The sequence below is a fragment of the Mytilus californianus genome, unplaced genomic scaffold (assembly GCF_021869535.1).
Source record: "Mytilus californianus isolate M0D057914Y unplaced genomic scaffold, xbMytCali1.0.p SCAF_7, whole genome shotgun sequence".
In the NCBI taxonomy this organism is placed as follows: domain Eukaryota; kingdom Metazoa; phylum Mollusca; class Bivalvia; order Mytilida; family Mytilidae; genus Mytilus; species Mytilus californianus.
The window spans coordinates 76,689,268-76,708,429 of NW_026262723.1; the positions used below are offsets into that span (position 1 = coordinate 76,689,268).

At 30.8% G+C, this 19,162-nt stretch overlaps 2 protein-coding genes across 6 annotated transcripts in view; one reads left to right on the plus strand and one right to left on the minus strand.

The window, feature by feature from the left end:
- The window catches only part of LOC127709028 (protein lin-54 homolog), a 35,549-nt gene extending 26,191 nt beyond the window's left edge, over positions 1–9,358 (plus strand). For both annotated transcript variants that reach the window (XM_052214314.1, XM_052214313.1), the window contains one exon: positions 4,180–9,358. Coding sequence is in view for 1 of the 2 variants with exons in the window: in XM_052214313.1 (XP_052070273.1) it covers positions 4,180–4,202 (23 nt within the window). In the remaining variant the exon portion in view is untranslated. The remainder of the gene's footprint in view (positions 1–4,179) is intronic.
- A 5,411-nt stretch (positions 9,359–14,769) lies between these two features.
- LOC127709020 (transient receptor potential cation channel subfamily M member-like 2) overlaps positions 14,770–19,162 on the minus strand; it is a 66,660-nt gene continuing 62,267 nt past the window's right edge. For all 4 annotated transcript variants that reach the window (XM_052214289.1, XM_052214291.1, XM_052214288.1 and 1 more), the window contains one exon: positions 14,770–18,998. The gene's annotated coding sequence lies outside the window, so the exon portion shown is untranslated. The remainder of the gene's footprint in view (positions 18,999–19,162) is intronic.

Here is a 19,162-nt window from a genome sequence, read left to right on the forward strand (position 1 = left end):
AAGCTATACGGCAAATGCTTTTACCAGCGCTATCACGCTTTGATTTTTCTAGAAGTTATGCCCAGTTGAACATAGAATTTTGGCCTCAATATACTACTGCAACAGTTTGTCATTGCAACTACCTTGCATCCACACAACAGAATTTCATGAAACTTGGCAGATAATTAGGACAAACTATGTAGATGTGCATATTGACAGGAAATTATGATTCAATTATTTTCTAGGAGTTATCCCCTTTGAAATAGAATTTTGGTCTATGTATACTACTGCAATAGTTTGTCATGGCAACTCCTGAATACACACAGAATTTCACGAAACTTTGTAGATGATAAGGACATAATATGTTTATGTGCTTATCGCAAAGAAATATTTATCAGTTGACTTTTGTAGGAGTTAAGAGTCTATGAACTTATGAATCTAGTGAGATTTTGTTTGCCCAGTGACAATGTGGGGGCGTGGGGTATGTGTGCGTGCTCCCAAAGGTTCTTTCATTATATGGGGGTATACTGTTTTACCTGTGTCTGTCCATCCGTCAGTCCGTCCGTCCCATGAATATTTTTCGTCGCATCTTTCTCAGGAACTTCATTACAAGGATTTCTTTAATTTGGTTTCAGGGTTTATATGAGTCAGCTATACAGTATGATGTGTATTTAGATTCATCACTCAACAATTTCCTGTTTACTTTATACTTTTAGCGGGGCAGGGGTATCATTAGTGAACAGTAGCTGACAGATTCACTTGTTTTATAATATTTTGTTCAATTTGTTAAGTTGAATATGCTATATTGTGTTTTTTAACTGAATTTTGTGAATAAAATGTTGACAGTTATTGACTGCATCTTTTAGTGTTCGCATGTGGATGTCCCCCTCCTTATTGTGGAATTTTAACAGCATGATATTCCCCAAAATGAAAAATGATGAGCACCATTCTAACATGAGGAATGTTATAGGTACTAATATGTCTTGTTATCAGTCGGTTTTATTGTCCAGTTGAAATTTGCATTCAAGAAACAATTTTGATAGGTCTCTAAAAATTGGTTTCCATAAAGAAAATGGAACGGTCACTCTGATCTACATTGTATGTTTCACTGGTTTTGATTGAATTTTGATACTAAATGACCACGACCATATAACTTGTTGTGTAGGGATGTATCTTTGGTAGTACAGCAGCTTTTCATAAAATGTAGTTCACTTATTGATTTGAAGAATCTTTCCAACATTCTATTTTTTTCTGTTTATTTAGGCAGTTGTCAAAAGCATTTACTGAACAAATTGCATGATTTAGAATAGTTTTAATTTGAATGACTTGTATGTTCAATAACTTGAATATATGCAATAAAAGGAATATTTAAAAAAAAAACTCAAAAAATATCTCTATTCATTTAAGTTTTATGATTTTTCTTGAATATTTCAAAAGTTAAAATTTCTGGTACTTATTAAGTGGGCTTAAATGAGACCGAAATATCGTGAATGCTTCATATTTTCAAAGTACATATTCATCTTGACCTAATCCAAGGTTAATTTTAACTGTATCATATGTCCTTAAATTTTACATTTCATTACTTTTTGTCTCGCCTGGGACGAAAGTCGCAGTATGTGAGACTTGGGTATTACTATATTTGTATGAAGCTTTATATTTCAGAAGCTAGAAGACCTGGATGCTTCATATCTTGTATGCAGATACCTTATGTTAAGAAGTTTCTGTCTGTCATATGTCCATCGTCCTAGACCTCATTTTCATGGTTCATCGACTGCTTGAAAAAAAAATTGAGTTTTTTGTTATATGTATTTCTCATTTATTATGAGTAATAAGATAACTATATTTGGTATATGGGTTCCTTGCAACATCTACATGTTCTCCAGACAGGGTTCACCTGACCTCTACCTCATTTCATGTATCAGTGTTTAAGGTTAAAGTTACATGAATAGGTCAGTTTCTCAAATACTATAAGTAGATGGTCAACTAAATGTGGTGTATGGAATGATTGTAATGGGTACATGTCAGTCTGGCAGGTTTTATCTGACCTTGACCTCATTTTCATGGTTCATTGGTCAATGTTAAGTTTTAGTGTTTTGGTCTGTTTTTTTCAAATACCATAAGCAATAGGTCAACTATATTTGGTGTATGGAATGATTGTAAGGTGTACATGTCTGTCTGGTAGATATCATCTGACCTCATTTTCATGGTTCATTGGTCATGATAAGTTTTTATACGACCGCAATTTTTGCAGTTGTATATTGGTATGACGTTGGCGTCGTCGTCGTAGTCGTCCGAAGACACATTGGTTTTCGCACTCTAACTTTAGTTTAAGTGAATGGATCTCTATGAAATTTTACCAAAAGGTTCAATACCACAAAAGGAAGGTTGGGATTGATTTTGGGGGTTATGGTACCAACAGTTAAGGAATTAGGGGCCAAAAAGGGGCCAAAAATAAGCATTTTTGTAACTTCCAGACATAACTTGTGTGTTAGTGTATGGATCTCTCTGACATTGTACCACAAGGTTCCATATCACACAGGGAATGCTTGGATTGATTTTGGGGGTAATTACTTCAAAATATTAGGAATTAGGGGCCAAAAAAGGGGCAAAAACAAGCATTTTTCTAGTTTCATGACAATAACTTGTGTGTAAGTGTATGGATCTTTCTGAAATCGTACTACAAGGTTCTATATCACAAAGGGAAAGCTGGAATTGAGTTTGGGGGTAATTGCCCAAAACATTTAGGAATAAGGGGCCAAAAATAAGCATTTTTCTAGTTTCCAGACAATAACTTGTGTTCAAGTGTATGGATCTCTCTGAAATTGTACTGCAAGGTACCATACCACAAAGGGAAGGCTGGGATTGATTTTGGGGGTTATTGCTTCAAAATTTTAGGAATTAGGGACCAAAAAAAGGGCAAAAAACATTTTTTTCTAGTTTCAGGACAATAACTTGTGTGTAAGTGTATGGATCTTTATGAAATTGTACTACAAGGTTCCATATCACAAAGGGAAAGCTGGGTTTGAGTTTGGGGGTAATTGCCCTAAACGTTTAGGAATTTGGGGCCAAAAAGGGGCAAAAAAACGCATTTTTCTAGTTTCCAGACAATAACTTGTGTTCAAGTGTATGGATCTCTCTGAAATTGTACTGCAGGTACCATACCACAAAGGGAAGGCTGGGATTGAGTTTGGGGGTGATGAATCATAAGGGGGATCAAAAAATTTTGGGGGGGGATTTTTTTTTTCTTTAAAATTTTCCATTTTATATTGTTTATTTCTGATTTATATATAAAAGCAAATAATAATGATATGGTTTGAAAAGGTAAATTAAAAATTCTTAAGTTCTTAGACCACATTCATTCTGTGTCAGAAACCTGTGCTGTGTCAAATATTTAATCACAATCCAAATTCAGTGCTGTATCAAGCTTGAATGTTGTGTCCATACTTGCCCCAACTGTTCAGGGTTCGACCTCTGCGGTCGTATCAAGCTGCGCCCAGTGGAGCATTTTATTGTGTTTTGGTTTGTTTTTCAAATACTAATAGCAGTAGGTCAGCTATATTTGGTGTATGGAATAACTGTAAGGTGTACATGTCTATCTGGCAGGTATAATCTGACCTTGACCCCATTTTCATGGTTCATTGGTCAATGTTAAGTTTTTGTGTTTTGGTCTGTTTTCCAATTACCATAAGCAATAGGCCAACTATATTTGGTGTTTAAAAAAATTGCAAGGTGTATATTTCTGTCTGACAGGATTTATCTGACCTTGATCTCATTCTCATAGATCTTTAAAATGTTAAGTTTATATGATACTTTAAATAAAAAATTATCTTCAAGACTTTCAACATAAAATCAATGGTCAGTTAAGCAGGCGAGACATTTCAGCATGTACACTCTTGTTTCAGATAGTGATCGTGACTTACAATTATGTAATTTAGTGTAAGGAATATAAGAGAATACAAAAAACCTCTCACAAAAAGTAGTCACTTTGACCATATCTTTAGGCTTCATTGCATGATTGATTCTTACTGAGTTTAATATCCAGTTCTTTTTTCAGATATTTGTGATCACATTTCATTCTTTATTTCACTGAAGTTATATTCCATGTCTTTTAACTTTTATTTTTAAGATATAAGGATTATGAAGGTGATTTGGGGAAAAGGTAATTTTTTTAATCCTACATTATCTATTTTTTTTATATAGGTGATGACGAAGAAGAAAGATGATTTCAATGGAAGATATCTGATTGGTTAAGAAATCATGTGATAGAAAGAGTAAAGCTGAATGGAAGGAGGGATAAAAGAAGTCATTATATATATTTACTATGTAATTATATTAGACTGTTTAACCTGGCAGCAGTGTATCTATGCATGTTATCATGTCGTCCATCAATATCATACTTACACCAAAGTAAAGCTTGAAAATAACCCCTACTGCTCACATTCAGAAGTCATTTGATTTTGTGTAGAATGTTAGTGTGTGAAGGCGTGAATGAAATTCTTAATGCTGCATATCTCTTGCTGGTTATCATGTTAAAAAAAAACCAAGCTAGTAGTGAAATATAACATAGCCTTATTACATACATACATTGAAGGCAGAGGAAATGTGTATTGTGTTTTGGATTGGATTGTCTGAGCTATTGTGTAATTTCAATTAGAAATTGTTACTGGATAAATGTTAATAAATATTTTATGATATTGTACATTTTTTTAATTTCAACAAGTAATATTTGTTATTTCATTATAACTGTATAGAATTATTGTAAATAATGTACATAATTGTTAAGTAATAATATATAATTAAATTTTTATCATGTCAAGTTTGCTTCCAAAAGAATGGAAGTAACATAAAATATGTGAGGCATGTTAATGTTTAATTCTTCTTAACTACACAAACTTTATCAATCTGTAGGTTCTGTCTATTTATTGTTTTAATGTGTGCTGTAATAATATAGGGCAATTAGATATTCAGAATGATGGAAATTTGTTTAATTTAGATATCAGATTTTGTTTCAATAATTTCAAATTTTCATGTTCCCAGTTTGCAGTAAAAAAAATTTTTTTTATATGTTGTACATATACAAAATTCAACCAAAAGAAAAACCCTTAGATCTAACGTGATATTATCAACGTGATGAAAACAAATTCTTTTTAGTATCCAAGTAAACCTCTCCTCATTATTTTGTGATTATTAATGAGTTAACTTTCAGGGGCACTAGCTGTCAAATTCATGTTCACCGATTTGACTCAAATTTTCATATTTGATTTATAATAATGTAAAACAATTGTCAAAATTATAAAAAGTCTAAAATAAACATTTTACAGAGCATGGGCTCGATAATATGTAACTTCGTTTCATGTGTATTTTAGTCTTGACGCCATCTAATTAACTATCGAGTTGACCTCTGAACATGTCTGATTGCCATATAAGGGATATATACATAAATATAGATATAAATAAGATATTGAAATCGTGCAATTAGATTTTTCTAGGTCTGTTTAATTTCGTATCATAGATTAAAACTATATGTTAATCGTCATTTTTACCTGTATAAGTATGATTTTTTTGTGGATCGAATCAGTCAATAAAATTATTTACCTTTGTTTCACTTTCAATGTTGACATTCTTTTCCTTTAAATACCTTGACACGCACAATGCATGCGTTATCAATCTCTAGCTAAGGGGTTAAATTAAAGTTCACATGAATACGGATTCAATGAGGTCGAAATATTCACTTGCAAGTGAATAATTCATCATCAATGTTTCTTAGCTTAATTTGACAAAATTGAACCATATTGGCTGCTAAAAGCGAATTATTATTTCACGATTTCACTTTCATTAAGGATTGAACAAAAAAAAATCATACATTGAATTTTTTGTATATCTCATAGCTAGTGCCCTTTTAATGATTTGATTTTCACCATTCTGAAAAATATAATAATGATCCGTTTAATTTATATGACATACATGAGTATAGAAAAGAAGCATAAAGATTTCATCTTGCACACCAATATAAACTCTAAAACAAGATTGCTGAATTTTGGGAAAAGTCTTGTAAAAAGCAGTTTAACTCATAATTTGAAAAAAAAATAAAAATATCCATTAATTTTTATTTATAGATCTGAAAATATTGAACCAACTTTTTTTTCATCATAACCTGTTAAATTCTTAACACGACTTTTAAGTTCTTTACTTTCAGTTATGCCTATCACATTAAGTGATATTATTTCATATTTCATAGCATTTACAAAAACAGTCTTTTTCATTGTTGACATACTTGTAGTTTTAATCATAAACAAAGGGCTTTAGTTTTATCATTACATATAACTTTTACTGCATTTAATTTTAATCTTTAAAATTAAGGATTTTGCTTGTCATGTATGATTTGTATGGTTTTTATTTTATCATGACTGTTTAATTAAAAAGACTAGGTGATTTAGAAAATAAGTTTTCAAATTTTGTAGTACATGTACCTCATTTCTCTCTTCTCTTTCAATCATTTTAAAAATCATTTTCAGTTTAATAGGAGTCATTACAATTACATCATATTTAAAGTTACATCATTGATATATGTATTGTTTAATGTAGTATTGTTTTCTCTTAGGCAGCTTTCAGAATATAGAAATAGTGGGATGTTTCAAAGGTGAATGGAATATTGATATATCAGAAAGATAAAAATTAGTACCACATATATACACATATGTTACATATTAAATACATGTATACACATTTATGTTTATAATATTGAATCAATTTGACCTAAGGGCTATTAGGAAATTAAATGAATGGGGGAAATGGCAAACACCTTTAGGCCATAACCACCCATAATATAAAATTTTCTTTTTTGTTTATGTTTCTAACAAAAATCTAAGGAAAATGCATCCAACTGACAATGAGAACCAGTCGTTCGCCAACCTCTGTCAATTTTGAAACGACCCTAAAGTATTTACTGTTGGCAGTTGAAAATTGATAATTATTGCCCATTACATTTAAATTTTAAGAACTCCCATAAAACAAGAAACAATTCAGACTATTGAATAATGCTTTACTATCCTCTTTTGATTTATGAGATCTGAACATGGTTAAACTTCTGTTGCCTAAATTTACTGATCATACATTGTGAAGTTTTAAAATTAAACATTGCCTTTTGTTAAGCAAAGAAACATATTAGGTAAACTTTTGAATTGAAATTTGTCAATTGTTGGAGTTAAATGCTCTATTTTCTATTTCATGTGTAAATTTTGGTTGAATAAAACTCGACTTAAAGGGGTATTATCGGCCAAATTCATGTCTGCCGAATTGACTCAAACTCTCAAGTTTGATTTATAACATACTAAAATGCATATTAGAATTACAAAAGTCCCACTGGGAAAAATAAACATTGCCTGAAATCGTAAAAAGTATCAACATCTTATTTATGATGGACATGGCCTTTGAAGATTACAGATAGGCATGTGACCCCTATATAGATATAAAAGGATAATAATAAGTAGCATGTTAAATAGTATAATGCTGAGTTTTCTGTTTTTATATCATGGATTCAAAAAAATTAGGTGCATCTCTTTGCCTTTAACCTGTATAAAAATTTTATTTGGTGGGTCCAAAGAGGAAACCAAATCTGTCTTCCTGTTGAAACTTAGATTCATTTTGAATAACTGAACTTGCTAAGTCATACAGGTTGCATGCATATGGATCTAAATGAGGTTGAATTGTTGTCTTGCAAGTCAATAATGTATCAATGAAGTTTTTGGTCTTATTTTGAAAAAAATTTAACCAAAATCAAATGCTTATAATGAATAAAGTTCAATATTCAGTTCTTGTAAATGATTTTCAACTTATTCTGTCAAAATCGTAGCTAACTAAAATTTGGGCAAAATATTTGCTTTAACAATTTGATAATGTCCCATGAGATTATTATGATTTCTATCGACTTTGAGGTGACTTGGTCAAAGGTCAAGTTACAGTATTCATTAATAGACTGGAGTGAGGGCAAACAAATTTTGGATTGAGTGATATCTTTTGAAGCATATGAGAGTTGTGATCTGTTATACCTTTTGAATAAGGCTAGGATTTTTTTTAATTGAATCCCTTATTTGGCTTTGATATGCTGTTTCAATTTTTTCTCGCAAGTTATGTTATTTTAAATGCTTATTGAAGTTTTTGCTTCAAAAAAAAAGGTAAACGGCTAGCACCTCTTCAGAATAATAGGTAGAAGGGACTTCTCTTTTTGAAACTGATGGGGAAATGTGGTGAGACTTAATTGCCTGTTGGCTCATGGTGCTATAATATTTGGGTTTTACAATGATTTATCTTGCCTTTACTACTTTTGTAAAAGAAAACACCTCAAAATTTTATGTGAAATGTTTCCCTTACATGTTGTGGAAACCAATTTTTCTGAAGATAGGTCAGTGTGTAATAACATTGTAACTATTTACCACTTATGCCTTTTGACAGTATATACATGTTGGATTTACTTTTCCTCTATGTGTAGAATCTTTCAATCAAATTTCTATATTTTGTTGTACATATTGTAGACCCTTGTAGATATTGTTATCTAATGTTGTTTGTACAGTTAATCATTGCTCACACTTCACCCTGGGATTGAATTCCCCAGTATGTAGTTATTTCTATCTGTTTTGCATGAATGTATTTTAGAATGGAATCTAGTGTGTTATTGAACATGTGATTTATCTTAACATTGCTTTAGTTGGTATGCGAGTGTGATCATGAAGAAAATTTACTTTTTTAACTACCCGAATATATGATAATATTTTTGTGCTATAATAAAATGATGTACAAAAATAATGTATTAATTGAATTTGAAAACTAATTTTTCTGGCATAAATGCAGAACTTATAGTTTCAATAAAACCATACAGTGTATACACAGAAGTAACAAAGCCCCTGTCAGATACTAGTGTTTATAGAGAATTGTTATTACACTTTCTTATTGTAAAATCTAATATACTGATAGACCACTCAGATTTTCATTTTGATATGGTCTATTTATAAAATTGTATATCAAAATATTTGAAAAACAATATGTTCTGTTTCATGTGCATTCTGCACAATAATTTTTGACTTGATTTACCTTAGAAAAACTTCAATTTATTATTAAAAAAGAGAAAACATGTCTATATTTTTTAGTTTGAAAAAATATCAAGGAAAATTATTTTTGTTTTTCTAGTTTTCTTGTTGATATGCATAATATTAGAATACAGAGTGCACAGTTTTTAATATGACAAGCTCCATAGTGAAGCTTTATTAACCAGGGACTATTAGTAAGGTAATGGAAGTGTGGTTTATGTGCAATATTATAACTGTTGAATGGTATTTCATTTCCTTGCAGCTTGTGTGAAGCAAACAATAAACAATCTCTATAATCTGGCATTTAACTTATTTTTTGTCTAGATTTAATTAACATGGCTGAATAATATCAATTACTGTGGATTCATTATTATTTGAAGGATACCAATTTTCGTGGATTTCAAAATTAAATGTTCAACAAATGACAAATTTTCTATAGGCTTGTATGCAGACTTCGGCAAAACCACAAAATCAAATATCCACGAACATGCAAGTTTTCCTTAATCCACGAAAATTGGTACCCACATAAATAATGAATCCACAGTAACTGACAATCATCCAGATAATGTGTGCTGTTTTTTTATCCGTCAATGAAATGTCACAGAAAAACCGAATTCAGGAAAAATCTCTTATTTGCATGTTGTTTTTTAAGCTTAATTGGCTCTATGGCCATCTCTTCACTTGGATTGTGTGCCACAGACCATTTGATATTATTCCATCATGTTATATCTGTCATCTTATTTTGTTATGAACACTAATCTAAAAGGCTGGAGAAAATAAGACCAAACTTTGGCAGCTACACAAAACTGATTATGATTGCTTAAGTTAAGCTACTGCTTTAGTCTATTGTGTTAACATAAATCTCTGCCTTGACAAACAAAAGTGCAAATGCCAAAATACAGCCTGTTTACTGACCATGATTGTATTTATTTTTAAAGGATTTAAGATTAAGGGTTTACTACTTGTATCACATAAACTTGATATCATTAATTCTCTCTGTAAATGAGGCCATGGTCAGAAAAACCCTGTCAAAAGACATGAACACCTTACAATCATTCCATACACCAAATATAGTTAAGCTATTGCTTATAGTATCTGAGAAACAGACCTTATCATGAAAACTTAACTAACTAATGAAGAGGAGGTCAAGATCAGATGATCCTGCTAGGCAGACATGTACACCTTACAATCATTCCACACACTATATACAGTTTACTTATTGCATATAATATCTAAAAAAAAAGACTTAACCAGGAAAACTTAACATTGTCCAAAGGTCAGGTGAAGTCTGGCAGATAGACAATTTCACCTTATAATCATTCCATACAATAAATATAGTTGACCTCTAAGAAACCGACAAAACAACAAAAATTCTACATCAACCAATGAACCATATGGTATCTGAGAAACATACCTAACAATGAAAAACTTTATGTTCTCCAAAGAACCATGAAAATAAGATAAGGGTTTGATAAAACATGCCAGACAACAGACCTGTACACCTTTCAGTCATTACATACATCAAATATAGTTGATTTATTACTTATAGTGTCCCTGGAACAGACTCTACTATGTATTGGTTACCTAACTACACAAATAACTTCTATGTCATTTGGTCACTGGTGGAGAATTGTCTCATTGGCAATCATACCACGTCTTATTTTTATATACGGTAAACCACAAATACTAAGCATGAATGAACCATGAAAATGATGTCAAGGCCAGATGATACATGGCAGGCAGACATGTACACCTCACGTAAGGTAAAGTAAAGTAAACTATCATTGAATTCAATACATATAGTTACCTATTGCATATACATGTAGTATCTTGAGAAAAAGACCAAACCACAAAAAAACACTTAAATATTGAAAATTGATCCATGAATATGAAGTTGAAAGTTTAGATGAAACCTAGATAGAGATGTACACCTTAGAATCATTTTATGCACCAAATATAGTTAACCTACCGGTACATTGCTTATGGTATCTGAGATCAGGACTTCACTTCAAAACATGAACCATCATCTTTTCATTGATCCATTAAATGAGAGCAAGGTTAGGTGATCTGTCTTACAGACATGTAGACCTTTTGAGGATCCCATATACCTTTAATATATAATTATATTACTCATAATATTAAAGTGAGAAATTCATGTGAAAAAAAAAATTGCTTTTTATTCACTTTCTGAACCATGAAAATGAGGTTAGGGATATGAAGATACAAGATGGAGCCTTGTTACATGTGGCATCTTTATATTCTAATTTGCAAACACAAACGAAGATAAAATATTTATCAAATAACCACAAACTATCACATGGGAGACGCCACTTGAAGAGACAAATGCACTCTTTATTATTAATATTAGTGTAATAATGTAGAAAGTTTGTGTAAATACACAGAAATTTAGCAGCTGGTACAAATACTGGTTTCCATGTACTAGTGGTCTACAAATGTGATAATAAATGATATAAATTATTATATTATTCATCTATTTGTCAAAATGCTTTTGTACACTTTGACTGCAATGGCTCGAATGACTTTAAACTGCCTAAATTTACTCATGTATGAACACAATACCCCGATCATACTGACCTTACTATAAATAACCAAACACATGTTAACTATAAACAAACAACATTTTTACATATAAAAATAAGATGTTCATATTTTTGTACAACTTCTGAAGCATATAGGTTTTTTATTATCTGAAATATAAAGTGTTCAATACAAGTAAAGGCAGTGGCCAAAATTGCAACTGAAGAAGCATCTCTATGTTTCCCTTTGGGAAGACAAAAATTGCTTTTCTGACGATACTTAAAACTTGAAAGAGCTTGCCTTGACAACGACAATAACAGAATAGACCAAGTACTATGACAGAAATGTCCCTTTCATGGTAGTTATGTAGAATTGCTACTCAATCACCATTTGCAATGCCATTGTAGAATTTATTTTCACACTTGATCTTATGAGAAGAATTTAGAAAAATCATCTTGAGAACTTTTCCATATGTCATTAAAGTTTATTGTGTGGTACCAACAAGGAGTGGTTCCTTAAATGCTTATAAATATGGCCATTAATAAGGGACTGCTGTTGTTTGCTGTCTGTCATATTTGTTCATTGTTTTTAGAAGACACCAAACTGTTGTTTTTTCCTTTGAATTGTTTCATTTGTCATGCTGGGGCCTTTTAAATCCTACTAAACGGTATTGGTTTTGTTCATTGTTAAAGACGGTACAATGACCTATAGTTGCTTTCATCCATGTCCTTTGGTTTCTGATGCATAGTCCTCTCATTTACATCAGTGTTTATATTGAACAGATTGAAAATATATTATTGATATTAAATAAATACAAAATCACAAGCAGTTTTTTTTAGTTGAAACATGTATTTTTAATCTTTAAGAAGATATTTTTTTTACTCAGGTAAATTAATCAATGAGTGATGGATTTCTCTTGGAAGAAATTTAAGCTTCCTAGTGAATAAATTACACAGAGAACAATAGCTTTTGTATTTATTCAATGGGACAATAGAACTGACAAAAGTTTAAATAGAGTGACCAATAGATGAATCTGTGGAAAAGTTTCATTTAGTTCACAATAATATAAAGATAAGGAGATGTAATATGATTGCCAATGAGACAACCATCCACCAGAGTTCAAATGACGTGGATTTATGCAATTAAAGGTAACCATACAGCCTTCAACAATGAGAAAAACCCATTCTGTACAGCCAGCTGTAAAAGGCCCAGACTAAATGTGAAACAATTCAGACAAAAAACTAACGGCCTAATTTATAACAATACAATTTACCAAAAAAAATATGACAGACATCAACCAATGACAAGCACTGAATAACAGGCTACTGACTTTGGACAGGAACATAAAAATCTGGGTGGGATGGGGGTAAACATGTTTCTGAACACTCAACCCTCCCCTTTACCTGGGACAGTGGTGTAACAACACAACATAAGAACAAACAGTTAAAATCAGTTGTAAATGACTTAACTCAATAGGCCACTTCACAGTTATTGCAGCCATATTGAATAGGGGCAGATTTCTTGGATGGAGAAATAGTAAGAAAGTAAGGGAAAATCTATGCATGTTTCCAAGCAACTTTTCTGTTTCAATATGTTTTTCAAAGCATTTTCACCTCCAATATGAAAATCTGCCATTATTATACATGGCTGCAATACCTGCGAAAGGGCCTATTGATAGGTATAAAGCACAAAAAAAATAAAAGATCCAAAGCACCCATATAGTACTCGCCATTTACTAGTAAATAAAGTCATTTTCTCAGCAGCTACAGCTGAACTAATTGGGTCTATAGAGTCATAAGGTGTTCATGTCCAACTGACTGGTCAGCAGACCTTCCCCTGTATCAATGTTCAATAATCCACATACATTTTCATACTTAGGTCAGTTTTCAATTACTATATGTAATATGTCATCTGTCTTTGATCTGTAGAATTTATGTTAGATGTACATCTTAAAGGGTTAAACTGATCTTAACCTTATTTTCAAGGTAAAACGATCAAAATATTTAGATTTCTTTTAAATGTAAAACTTTAATATGTAAAATTTTAACATACTATTTGGTCATTGTTAACTAAGCATATATTTTACAGCTCTTCTATAAAAGCATGCAAAGCAAACCTTTGATCAACTTGCTTGCTATGTTTGTTTGGATGTTTGTAAACAAAAGGTAGGTAGTCTGTTTCAGTCTGTTTACTAATCAAATCCCAGTATATACAAAACAGACTGAAATTCCGCCTACCTATTGTTTGCAAACATCCAAGCAAACCTAGCAAGCAAGTTGATCAAAGGTTTGCTTTGCATGCTTTTAAAGAAGAGCTGTAGTGTATATACACTTGTCTTATCATGTATAAATTAAAAATATATAGTGAATGAATGTAAATAATGACTACTAAATGAATGTAGATCAAAATGACCACAAATGTTCACCTGTATGAAACAAGAGTGTGCATGCTGAAATGCTTAACTTAACATGATTGATTTTATGACGATAGTTCCTAAAAATAAAGTCTTACTACAAGTATCACATATACTAAACATTATCAATGATCTATGAAAATGAGATCACAGTCAGATAAACCAAGCCAGACAGACATGTAAACCTTAATTACAATCATTTTATACACCAAAAATAGTTGACCTATTGCTTATAATATAGAAGTTTATAGTTGTCTCATTGGCAATCCTACCACATCTCCTTATTTTTATAAAAACAGACCAAACCATGAAAAATTGATATTGACCAATGAACCTTGAAAATGAGGTCAAGGTCAGATGAAACCTGCCAGACAAAAATGTACACCTTACAATCATTCTATGCATCAAATATAGCTGACCTTGATCACTGATCCATAAAATGAGGTCGAGGTAAGGGGAACTCTATGTTAAGGACGCGTAAGCCTTACAAGGAACCCATATACCAAATACAGTTATCTTATTACTCATAAGACAGAAATTCACATGACAATGAAACTGAACTTTTTTTTCAAGCAGTCACTGAACCATGAAAATGAGGTCAAGGACAACGGACATAAGACAGACGAAAACTAAAGCATAAGGCATCTGTATACAAGGTATGAAGCCTCCAGGTAGTCTACTCTCTAAAATATAAAGCATAATACAAACAGTTTACGCCAAAAGTGAATTGTAATCTGAGACAATAATAACACAGAATTTTAGTAATTCGTTTTATTTTCTTTCTATAATTAACAGTTTTAATAGGAGTAAGTGTAAAATGTGTAAAAAAATAGTAACAACCATGACATAAAAACAATTACATGTATACATAAACACTAACCCACAAAATATAGAATGGTAAATTTTCCAAATCTGATGCAATTTTTTTGACAGTCATGGTAGTTCTTTGATACTAGCAATATCATTCAGATATCTAGGTTGCTAATAGATTAGGAAAAAAACAATAATAACTTCCTTAATTATGATAATTTAAAGGGAGAACATTCATATTGTTTACTTGGTATATTGGTTTATACAGTCAATACTGCATTTAACCTTAAAAGTTATCTAGCAATATAAAAAAACAACAGTGTACCCTACTTATCCACATAGTTTCTCTGTCCAAGGGTAATAAATCCAAATTACAATGTTTTTGTTGTTTTAAACTTTTTCATAAATCCTGCAGAAATGTAGACATGAATCGCTTACAATGTTATTTTCCATATAATTTCTATTTTCAAGGGGCTCCAGAAAATATATGTTATTGACACTGAATTTTGAACTCTTCCAATAGTTATACCTTGATGAAATAAAACTTTAAAATATATGTTACATAATTTTTTTTACAAAAAATGTAGGTGTGCAATTTTCTTACAATTAAATGTTCAATTTAAATCACATTTCAAAGAGACATAATTCTTGTCAAAATGGTTGATTATAGGCATTGATAGAAATTTCATAAAAATTTGACAATAAATGTATGCATGAAAGCTGTTACAATGCAATTTCCATTAGAATTTACATTTCCAAGGGACACAACTCTAGTAAAAATGGTTGATTGGCACTAATTTTCAAAACTTGTCCATGACATTGCTGATATAAACCTTTGATATGAAATGTGGACGTGAGTGTGCTTACAAGACCCGACACAAGGAAACACAGACACAGGGATTTTGATTGCTGAAGACAGTTGAAAATAAGTGCATTCAAGTACATTTTGAGGCTTATTTGGCTCTGAAAATTCACATAAAATTAAAAATCATAATCTGGTCATTACAAATCAAATTCTTGATTATAAGCTTAAAGAATGGCTTTCATAAAACTTAAATATTTGCTAAGCATTGATTATACCATTTTGTCTTTGACATCATAAAAGTGTGTCATAAGGGAGTTTTTTTTTCAGATTTTAGCAAAAATAGGCTCATTACAGAACATTTTTGCTGAATTAACATAAAGCAAAAGTATGGCCAAGATTAATTTCGACAGTGGAAAGATAAATAAATATACACTTACTGTCAAAATATCTTTATGGACAACAGTTATGCTGTATGGTATTTGTAGCATGTGCAAGCCAAATAATTAGAATTTTGAAATTTTGCTTTATTTTCTGTCCTTCTATAGCTGTTTAACCCATGAAAGGAGTATATTTCAAAACAAACCAATGTTAGTCACACACATGACATCTCAAAAATTTATACCATGTCTTATTATTGGTATGCATAATCTACTTCGCCAAGAAATTGACAGTAATTCATCACCAAATAATACCTGAATATAACATACAGCTTTTATACTTTACAATGCTGTCAGATAACACTAACTAGAATAAGTATTTTTTGTTGTTTTAAATACTAAAACTAAAGAAAAAAAGTAAAGGAAAAAAGACAATATTTCAATGAACAAATACAGCAAAGAATAAATTAAACACGAAACACATAATGCCTCAAAAGTACATTATACAAACAATGTACTTGAACTAGCAAAATAAATCAAAACATTCTGCATGTTATTTTAGTAATCTATACCATAATAATTAACAATGTGATCACCAGCTGTATGAACAAAGTAATTAATCATGTGATCACCAGCTGTATGACCAAAGTAATTAATCATGTGATCACCAGCTGTGTGACCAAAGTAATTAATCATGTGATCACCAGCTGTATGACCAAAGTAATTAATCATGTGATCACCAGCTGTATGACCAAAGTAATTAATCATGTGATCACCAGCTGTATGACCAAAGTAATTAATCATGTGATCACCATCTGTATGACCAAAATTTATAACATGATTTCTCAGTAAACTATGGATTTCTTGACGAGAAAAATAATTAGTATATTTCAGTAGAATTACTATATAAGGATTTGATGTAGTATGGTTTAATGATGTCAATCATTCCAGATATTCTTTAATATTACGATATTTTATAATCTTATCATGGTATAGATACCTATATTAACCTCTTAAAACTTACATGTACATAAATTGAAATTAAATATGGTGAACCAACACCTGAAGTGGTGATCGTGTGGTAGGGTAAAATATACATAAATCGTGAGGTAACAATAATATGAGTTAATGCCTGCTTGTGATAAAACTGAACAGCCCTGAGTGACATCACTTCTTTGTACATTTTTAAAACATAAAGACTATTGTGTATGTTGAATATAAATGCAATTCTAATTCATCACTTACACAGACGTGTTTTACCTATAAAGCATGAGGCTCTGTATCGCTCACAAGACTTTTGTGTTGAGGCCTAATTAGTCATACCAACATTATTTTCTGCAACAAAATCAATGTCATTCAGACAAAAATTCCAGTGGTCAGTGGAACATTTTAAGCATCGTTAGCATTAAAGTCATGCTAAGAAGATAAAAATATATAGTAATATGAACCAGAAGATGTTTGCCAAGTGGTGTCATAAGGTCACCAAGCCCTACAAATTGAATTAAAAACAAGTTCAATGATTGTATGTTATGGCACTTTTTTTTTAACAAAAGCACTTAACGCTTGTAAAGAAGTTTCAAAACTGCATTAGTCAATCTTAAACAAACATAAATTTGATTTATCAGCATCTATGAGTCTTCCAAGGAAGATGTGTGTTGCTTGCTTTTTCCAAATAATATTTGCAGTAATGGAGAAGTCCATGTTTTGGTATGGGAAATCTTAAATATCACTTAGAACAAAAATCAACAAGAGTGCACACTCTGAAATAACCATATGAAATGCAAACAGACAGAATTAGTAAATGCTATCAACGTCAATTCTAAGGCTTCTTTACAAGTTTCCAGTAGGTTTTATACTTCACCAGACATTTATATATACATGTATCTACAGTGTTAAAACACAACCATTTAAATGAAATAACTAAAACAACAACCTTAACATGATTGTACTTCTAAAAACATGATGCATATATGAATTAAATATCACAGTCTTACTTGTCTATCTATGAAATCATTAAACAACATTTAATTCTCCAAGAATAACTCCTAATATTTTTTAACATACCTTCTATTTTAAACATTTCTTGTTCAGTTTGTTATATTAGGGCTTAATGCAACAAAGTGCTTACTTATGTTTTAAAAATAAAAATGGATTTTTATTTTTAAATATAATATAAAATACAAAACAAACAATATTTATACATAAATGCATATTACTGTTTTCATATAGATTTTCACAGCATATAATTCTTCTGGTTTCATAAGTCACAACTTTTTATCTTAGCTGTTTTTCAGTAACGATATGTTTTACACTATACATGCAGTTTTTAAATTTTTCAATTCTGATGGGAAAAAACATTGCGAGAATTAGTACTTTTCTTGTAAACTTGTATTCAAACAACTTATCTTATTACATTCCTGCTATTATTCAAATCATAGGCTTAACATCATCCACCTGACAAAAATCTACCAGTATCTGAAAAAACATCTCTTTTAAGTGTTTTGTATGTAAGGTACGCAGCTTCAGCAATAGTCTGTGATTATTGAAATAAAAGGATTTTCAACATGTCAAGGACTGCAATGACCTGATTTGTACTGTAAAATCAGATACAATAAATAAAATACAAAAATGTTAATAAATACATGTATACAAAAGGAGTTATTTTCTTTCTTTTTTCCTGTTAGGAAATTCATAACATAGTTCAAGTAATTTGTCATTATTTTAAAATGTAAAACTATAAATATTGTACTAATAAGTTAAAATTAAATATGAAAAAAATGCATTAAGTATCCTATACAATGTACAACTAAATACATGTACTTACAAACAAATACAAACTAGACAAGACAAACTACAATTAGAGTTAGTATAATAGTTAATAAATAGTTTAATAACTACATATTTATACAAATCATACAAATGTACATGTGTGTGATGAGTCAAGATTGTATTGTGTAGTTTCTTTATATTTGAAATTTCTGTTTCTATTACAGCTTTTCTATAAAAGCATGCAAAGCAAACCTTTGATCAACTTGCTTGCTATGTTTGCTTGGATGTTTTTTAAACAAAAGGGTAGGCGAAGTTTCAGTCTGTTTAATATATACTGGTATTTGATTGGACAATAAAAATTCACATACAATGTGAAACTTAACATTTA